The 8,248-nt window shown below is 44.8% G+C and overlaps 2 protein-coding genes across 2 annotated transcripts in view; one reads left to right on the top strand and one right to left on the bottom strand.

Annotated features, from left to right (window-relative positions):
• LOC309525778 (uncharacterized protein) overlaps positions 1–8,248 on the bottom strand; it is a 242,351-nt gene that overhangs the window by 181,386 nt on the left and 52,717 nt on the right. The window lies entirely within an intron of this gene.
• Positions 3,662–7,969, top strand: LOC309527582 (vomeronasal type-2 receptor 26-like; the record flags this gene model as incomplete). Its single annotated transcript, XM_082214406.1, has 5 exons — positions 3,662–4,057; positions 4,153–4,962; positions 6,182–6,409; positions 6,825–6,951; positions 7,071–7,969. Exons 1-5 carry the CDS (start codon positions 3,893–3,895, stop codon positions 7,967–7,969), a joined length of 2,229 nt encoding a protein of 742 aa, XP_082070532.1. The 5' UTR covers positions 3,662–3,892.

The raw sequence follows: 8,248 nt of genomic DNA, 5'->3' as shown, positions 1-8,248 counted from the left end.
GTATAGTGGAGACTGGTGTCTTTGTGATCTATGGTTTATTTACACATATGTACAACCTGAGCCTGCCATAGAGGGGTTCACAGCTCTGACTCTCTTTCTTCCTGGCTTACTACTTGGCCTCTCGCTCACAGACCCACCCTTTGTTTCTCTTAATGGCACCTTGCCCATGCTATCACCTCACCAGGAAGCTAGCCTGGCTATTAGAAGGGAGCCCAGTCGTTCAGCCCAACCTCAATGAATTCATAACAGTATTAACAACTGAAAATCATTATCTAGCAGAGTGCATTCCAATTGCTTAACAACTTCCAGAAAAGCCATTAAGTGGTTTGCCAAGACCCCCTTGTTGTTGTTTGTTGTTTAGTCGTTTAGTCGTGTCCGACTCTTCGTGATCCCATGGACCAGAGCACGCCAGGCACTCCTGTCTTCCACTGCCTCCCACAGTTTGGTCAAACTCATGCTGGTAGCTTCGACACCCCCTTAGCCCCTTTCAATTGGTCCAGAGTGGCGGAGGGAGTTTGGGAACATTTTACCCTAGGCAAATCCTCTATACTCCTTGTTGACTTGTGAGGTAATCTGATTATAAATTTAGTTTCAAACTGTCACTATTTAGGAAAGCTAGTTGGAGCTTCCACAAATGCCTGTTATGGGGCTTTGCCTCAGGAAAAGAAAAAAAAATTTGAATCCTCACATGACAAAACTCCTGAGGTAATTTGTATTTATTCAATTATTTTAATGTGGCCCCCTAGAAAAAGGAACAACCCTTCCCTGACTCTTCAGACCTTGCGTGGAAAGAGGGCAGCATTTCTCCACAGAGAGACCCTTTGGGCATGACCTTTCAGCACCCTTGGGGGGAAAGAGTGGGAAACTCCTCAGATAGAGGGAGACTCCCAAGTCCCTGCCCAGATGGTTCATATATCCCTGCTTGTTCTGAGGAGAAAAGTTTAACCTGTTCTCCACAGAAGCATCCAAATCCATGGCACCACTCCTTGACCTAAACACCCAGCATTTCAGGCCTGAATAACGAGGAAGAAAGACTGTGTCAAATGTAGAGGGTTATTCCCCAAAGACTAGTCAATCTCCCAAGCTTTTGATTAACACCATTTCCAGCAGCTGACAGACTCTGCATCAGATACAGCATCAGCCGTCAAGGCAGGTGTGGTGATCACACACAGGGCCCCCAAACGTTTGATGGTCTATTGACCCTGTGCCGCCACTGCGGTTGACTTCTTTGCTGCTGCCACCACCCCATTTCTCACGGGGACACACGGAGTCCAGACAGTTGTTAACATAAACAAATAATCAAGTTTATTTTTAAATGCAGGAACAAGCTTATGGTTTCAGTTAACTTTTCTTGTCAATTTCTTAATCTTAGTTCCTAACAACTTCCAATTGATTATCCCCAACTATATATCTGACTCCACCTAACAATTCCTCTCACTCTCTCACAACACAACTCTACCAACCCACACCTAATCCTCCCTCTTTCTTCTTCGACTCCCAAACCAAAACCGACTTTCAAAACCTCCCACTCTAACTTTTTCTCCTCCCCTTGCATTCCCACTGGCCATTCACATCGCACTCATTTAACCCTTTCCTTATGACCCACCTAGGAGGCAAACACCACAGCAGGAAACTAGTAAACAACTTAAATGGGGCTTTTTTCCCCAGCTGGAGCTTGCCGGAACAGAGTGGGTGCCATTGCTATTATAAGAGAAAGAGTGATGTGGCAACTCTTTTTCTAGAAAAAGAGCACTGAACTTAACCCTGATGGGATGGTGTGTGGGACGGGAGAGAATCCACTCAGCCAGCCAAACAGTTTGGAAGGCTTGTGGAAAAACAGTGCAAGAGGATATTGTGTGTGTCAGACTGCATTTGCATGGTATCCTTAAAGAGGCATTTAAATAATGTCCCCCATCCCTTGTAAATAAGGCTGGCTGTAAGCAAGAAGATAGGCAGCTGGCGGGTGGGGGAGGCTGAGGTTGGTGTGGCAGTGCCCCAGTTGTGCTACTGGACAAGCCTCCATTGGTCATTTGGACTGATCCACATGTAGGGGTTTTCTAACGCTCTTGTCTGCAAAGTTCAGGCTAAACTCAAACACCTGACTGATGACAAACTTGGACATCTTCATGCCCAAGTGCTACATTATTATTCTAAGGTCTGATCTGAAGAAGCACCTGGCGACAAAACACTAAAGATGGCATCATCTTTATCAGAGCTGAACTCTAATAAAGAGGTCGAAGCAACATCTTTCAGGAATGAACTCTCTTGTTCAGGTGTAGGAATGACACGGAGCATCTCCTTCAAGTTATGAAAAATAAGATTCTGACTTTTATTTTATTTTATTTCTGTACAGAAATGACCAAGAAAGATTTCTTCCCAAATTCTCTGGCCCCGTTCTATCACATCCCATATCATTTTATGCATCGATATAGCACATTCCACAAATTCCATTAAGTTTAAATTTTCTATCCAATCCAAATACTGGGTTTCCCTCACCCCATTTTCCTTATAAGGCACTAACCCATGTGATTGCTCTAAAGTTACCACAGTGGAAAGCATGTGTACTGACTACCAGTTTAAGCAAAGGAGCTTCCTCATAATCTGCTAGAATTTAACTCCAGTTACCAACCACATCCTTCTGAGCATGCTCAGTAAGTCAAAACCTGATATGGTATTATTCTCTGTATTTCACTACTACAGACTCTCCTTCATTTGAGGTTTTAAAGAAAAGGTTGGATGGCCACAGTCCATTTGTCCACTGGCTGTATGGACTGACCCATTGGTAGGGCTCTTCTAATACTATTGTCATAAAAGTTCAGGCCAAACTCTCTCACACACACAAAAACATGGCTGATGTCAGACACAGAGTTGCATCTGCTATCCCTCACAAACATATTTTTCTCCAGCTCTGTCCCTTCCCCTCAAACCTCAAGGATGTCACAGAGATGAGCTTTCTCCCTACTGTAATTACCGAAATCATGGTGATTTTCTATAGCCGGAGCCCAAGAGATTTATGGATGTTGCCAAGGCATCGGAATCAAGGCCAACATGAGGTTACTCATTGCATCGTTCCTGGGGGAAGAATATCTCTGTCGGAGGCAGAGTGAGTCAAGATTTAGAGCAGGTGTAAGTGGGGGAGATGTGTGTGTGATCTTTAAAAGCTCTGAAGTCATCAGTGACCACTAGCTCCATGGATGATGACGCTGCAGCTTTGGTCTTGCATGGTATTCCTCTTGCACAAGTTCTCAGGAGAGGTGCAGGAGCTACTGCCAGAATGGTATCCCTGCTGCTACTTCTACTGGTCCTATTGATGCCTCACGGAGTCTTTGGAAACCCCAAGGCAAAATGCCCCCTGAATCTGATCAGGGAAGAAAAGGGAGCGCAGAATTACTTCCAGCCTGGAGACTTCCTCGTTAGTGGGATCATCTCTCCAAAACAATTTTTCGATCAACTTCCATATGTCTTTTCTCAGCCCCCATTAACTAGGTTTGATGAGTAAGTAACTGTATTCTGGTGTCTCTTATGCTTCTTTACACACACACACACACGCGCACACACACACACACACACAGAAAGAGAAAGAGAAAGAGAAAGAGAGAGAGAAAATTCTGAAGCAGGAAATGGATTTTCACCTGGAAACAAGGATATGTCTCTTCTCACATCAAACATACAGGCTGCTCTTTGGTGATCATATCATATAGTTCTTTTCATTAAATGGTGAAGAGCAGTTTCACATTGTTTTTATTAATCTGTTTATTGCAGTGTGTCAGATAGACGCTACTGGCACATCTTATCCTTCCTGTTCACCATCCAAGAGATCAATGGGGACCCTGGGCTCTTACCTAACATCACCCTGGGCTACAACCTCTATGAGAACTTTTTCGATGCAAGGATGACTTCCGATGTCATGCTAGACCTGCTTTCGGGTGGGGAAAGCAACATCCCAAACTATACCTGTGGAAAAGGGAATAATAACCTGCTGGGTGTTCTTGAAGGGGCCAATTCTGTAATCTCAAAACAGATTTCGACTATGTCAGGCATCTACAAAATCCCACAGGTATGAAGGACAGAATAAAAACTTTTTATCCAGGGAAGTCAAGATCCACATCCTGAGACCAAAACAAATCACTAATCTCTCCCTTCCTTCACTAGATCAGTTATGGCTTGAATGCTCCAACTCTGGATGATAAATCCCAGTTCCCTTTTGTCTACCGGATGCTCCCCAAAGAAGATACTCAGTCCCAGGGGATTATCAAGCTGCTCCTGCATTTTGGATGGACGTGGGTTGGCCTCTATGCTTCGGACAATGAGAATGGAGAAAGGTTTGTGGGTGCCCTGACATCTCAGATGATCCTCCGTGGAATCTGTGTCGCCTTCATACATAGGCTATCAGAAAGCAATCCATATCGATCACTCATGCCAAAGGTGCCATTCATCATATGGAGACAAGTCAATGTATTTCTATACTATGAGAACACTTACACGGGATGGGCACCAGTCATGGCACTACAAAATATAATCATGGGAGGAGCTGGGGCAAGAGTTTGGATCACAACAGATTTTCAGGACATCAACATGAATTTGCACTCAGGTCCAAAGGATTTTGAGAACATCCATGGTTCCTTCTCCTTTGTAATGAAGACCAAAAAACTGACCATACGTGATTACTATGCACCATCTTCATATCTTCTTTATTGGTTTTGGAGAAAAGCATTTTATTGCTTATATTTGAAGCATACATTGTCTGTGAAAGGTCGGACAAAATGCACCGAGAAGGAGAAGCTGGAGACTCTGCCCCAGGAGGAGCTGGAGAGATCCTTGTCCCAAGACAGCTACAGCACTTACTTCCATGTCCAGGCCGTGGCACATGCTTTACATGCTGCATGTTCATCAAGGTCAAAATGGATGCCAAGGATGAGTGGGACAGACAGTTTGGGATGTCAAAGTCTACAGCCATGGCAGGTATTTCCTTTCACCTTTTTGCAAACTTCAATCCATCCTTCCAACTGTGAAATAAGATCTAGTATGGGGGACAAATAATTTGTCCTTTCCTAAGGCAAATCCAATTGATGAGGTTCTTGTGCAGATCAATATTTCTGCTCACCATAGGGATTTCATAAGAAGACCCTCCAACTTTCCTATGGTTACTCCTTAGTGCTCTGAGAGGGACCCAGTCATCTTAGCTGAAGTTGGTGTGTCTTCATTTCCTCCTCTGTCTTTGCTGGCCTTCAGCGAGCAGCTGCAACACGGATGGAGCAGGAACACAAGCCTTCTGGTCACACAGGTCTTCCCCAGGATGCTGAGATGTACACTCATAGAGCTTTTTCTATTTCAATGTTTATATACTGCCCTTTGTTCTCTCTCTCTCTCTCTCTCTCTCTCTCTCTCTCTCTCTCTCTCTCTGTGTGTGTGTGTGTGTGTGTACACTGGTTGGTTTATAATATATCAACAGAACGCAATTATTAAAAGTGCTGAAAGTTTCAAAACAATACCAACCGTGTATAGGATAAACAGAAGAAAAAAAGAATAGCCATAGCAGGGACCTTTTCCACGTACTGGAAATGCTTATTTAAAGCAAAGATATTAAATAATAGGAACTTTCTAACTTTGTGTCCATGTGCAGAAATTAGCAGCAGGGGTGTAACGAGGCAGCAATTGTCACAATTGGGAATATTTCTGTTCTTCTCCAATATGTTGTTTCCACTAAGATGTACACCGCGATGGAATGACTGGCTCTCAAATTGCTGCTAAAAATTCAGTAACAAATCACCCCATTTGTTCATTAGCCTAAGCCAGGCATAGACAAACTCGGCCCTCCAGATGTTTTGGAACTGCAATTCCCATCATCCTTGACCACTGGTCCTGTTAGCTAGGCGTGATGGGAGCTGTAGTCCCAAAACATCTGGAGGGCTGAGTTTGCCTATCCCTGGCATAAGTGTTGATTCTGCATTCACCGCTCTTGTCTCCAAGAGCTCTAAGAGCTCTGGCTAGCTAGTCATTAATGCCCAGAGTGTGTGGGGCAACCCAATCAAATGGGTGGGTACAAATATCATCATCATCATCATCATCATCATCATCATCTAGGTCAGTGGTTCCCACTGGGGGTCCATGTAACCCACCCAGGGGGTCTTCGGCACAAAAGCACTCTGCCTGCCTGTGACTCCCAGCAACTTTCTTCCAGCTTCACCCCTTCTTAAGAGCAACCCAGTTTTCTAATACCTCCATGGGTGGAATGCATTTGGATGAGAATGGGGAGCTGCCAGGCAACTATGACCTTGTGAACTGGGTGGTGTTTCCCAACGCGTCTCGTGCCAGAGTGAAAGTTGGGAGTATCGAGAGAGAGACATCCATTGACACAAAGTTCACTATCAACTCGGATGCTATTTTGTGGCCCCAGAGGTTTAACAAGGTAGGGGAAACTTTTTCTGTATGGCATCTGTTGGTATGTATTAATTTGTGGAATAATTCATACAGGACTTGGACTGCAGTCCTTTGCCCAGTGCAGGGGTGGGAGCTGGCATACAAGGGTGTCCCCCTCATACCGTGAGCCCCATATCCATGAAGTGGACATGGAATATCCACATTCCATTTTGAAATCTGGAAATTTGGGTTTGACAGTGACACCATATATAGGTATAGAAATGAGGAACAATGAATGTTGAAACAAGCAAGGAAACAGACCAAATAGGTTTTTGGGGAACGTGCCAAAAGTCCTGGCAGGGCTAGTGGTCCACGAGATGCTGTTGGGCCCATTCCAGACTCTATCAACCAATTCCATAGACAGAAATTGTCCCCTTGATGCACCTTTCTCTCTTTGTGTTTAGACTGTGCCTTGCTCCAGATGCACCAAAAGCTGTCACCCTGGATATTTCAAGGTGATCCAAGAAGGGGAGCCCGTTTGCTGCTATGTTTGTTCTCCGTGTGCGGAAGGGACCATCTCCACCCAGGAAGGTGGGTGACTCCAAGGGAGAGGCCATTTCTTGGGGGAATAGAAAGAGCACCCCCCCCAAAAAAAGCTACGTGGTTATGGATTCAAGAAATACCAAAGCCACTCTTTTTCTCATTCTCAGATGCAACGCACTGCACCAAATGTCCAGAAGATCAGCATCCAAACAAGGACCAAGTTCAATGTGTTCCCAAGATTATCAACTTCCTAGACTACAAAGAGAATTGGGGGATCCTCTTAGCTTCCCTAGCCCTCTTCTTGTCATTAGCTGCAGGCTTTGTATTGGCAATCTTCATTAAATTCCTAGAAACTCCAATAGTCAAAGCCAACAACAGGGACCTCTCCTACATTCTCCTCATCTCCCTCCTGCTCTCATTTTTGTCCTCTTTCCTCTTCATTGGACTGCCGAGGAAAGTGTCTTGCCTTCTCCGACAAACAGCCTTCAGCGTCATCTTCTCAGTTGCTGTCTCTTCTGTCTTGGCAAAAACCATCACTGTGGTGCTGGCCTTCCTGGCCACTAAACCAGGGAACAGGGTGAGGAGATGGCTGGGGAAGAGTCTGGCCAACTCCATTGTCATTTCCTGCTCCAGTGTCCAAGTTCTCATCTGCAGCACCTGGCTGGGGATCTCTCCTCCATTCCCAGAATTTGACATGAGCTCCCAGCTTGGAGAGATAATTGTCCAATGCAATGAAGGCTCTGTTGCCATGTTTTACACTGCCCTCGGCTACATGGGCTTCCTGGCTGCCATCTGCTTCATGGTGGCTTTCCTAGCCAGGAAATTGCCTGGGACCTTCAATGAAGCCAAGCTGATCACCTTCAGCATGCTGGTCTTCTGCAGTGTTTGGGTCTCCTTTGTGCCCACCTACCTGAGCACCAAAGGGAAATTCATGGTAGCCGTTCAGATCTTCTCCATCTTGGTCTCCAGTGCTGGGCTTCTGGGCTGCATCTTCATCCCCAAGTGCTACATTATTATACTGAGGCCTGATCTGAACACGAAGGAGCACCTGACAGCAAAAAACTAAATTGATTGATTGTGTGACCACAGTACATTGTTTATTGCTTTCATTTTATGGATCTGTGGTCTTGTTAGATAGTAAAATTCATGTTAAATTGCTGTTTTAGGGGTTGTTTTTAAAAGTCTGGAACGAATTAATCCATTTTGCATTACTTTCTATGGGAAAGCACACCTTGGTTTTGGAACACTTTGGTTTTGGAACGGACTTCCAGAATGGATTAAGTTTGAGAACCAAAGTACCACTGTAAAGAATTTGAAGCAGCCCCATGCAGAATTGAACTCTCTT

Source organism: Podarcis vaucheri (assembly GCF_965113315.1).
Source record: "Podarcis vaucheri genome assembly, chromosome: 2".
Taxonomy (NCBI): Eukaryota; Metazoa; Chordata; class Lepidosauria; order Squamata; family Lacertidae; genus Podarcis; species Podarcis vaucheri.
Note: the sequence above shows the minus strand (reverse complement) of the source record. Positions and strands in the feature narration are given on the sequence as shown.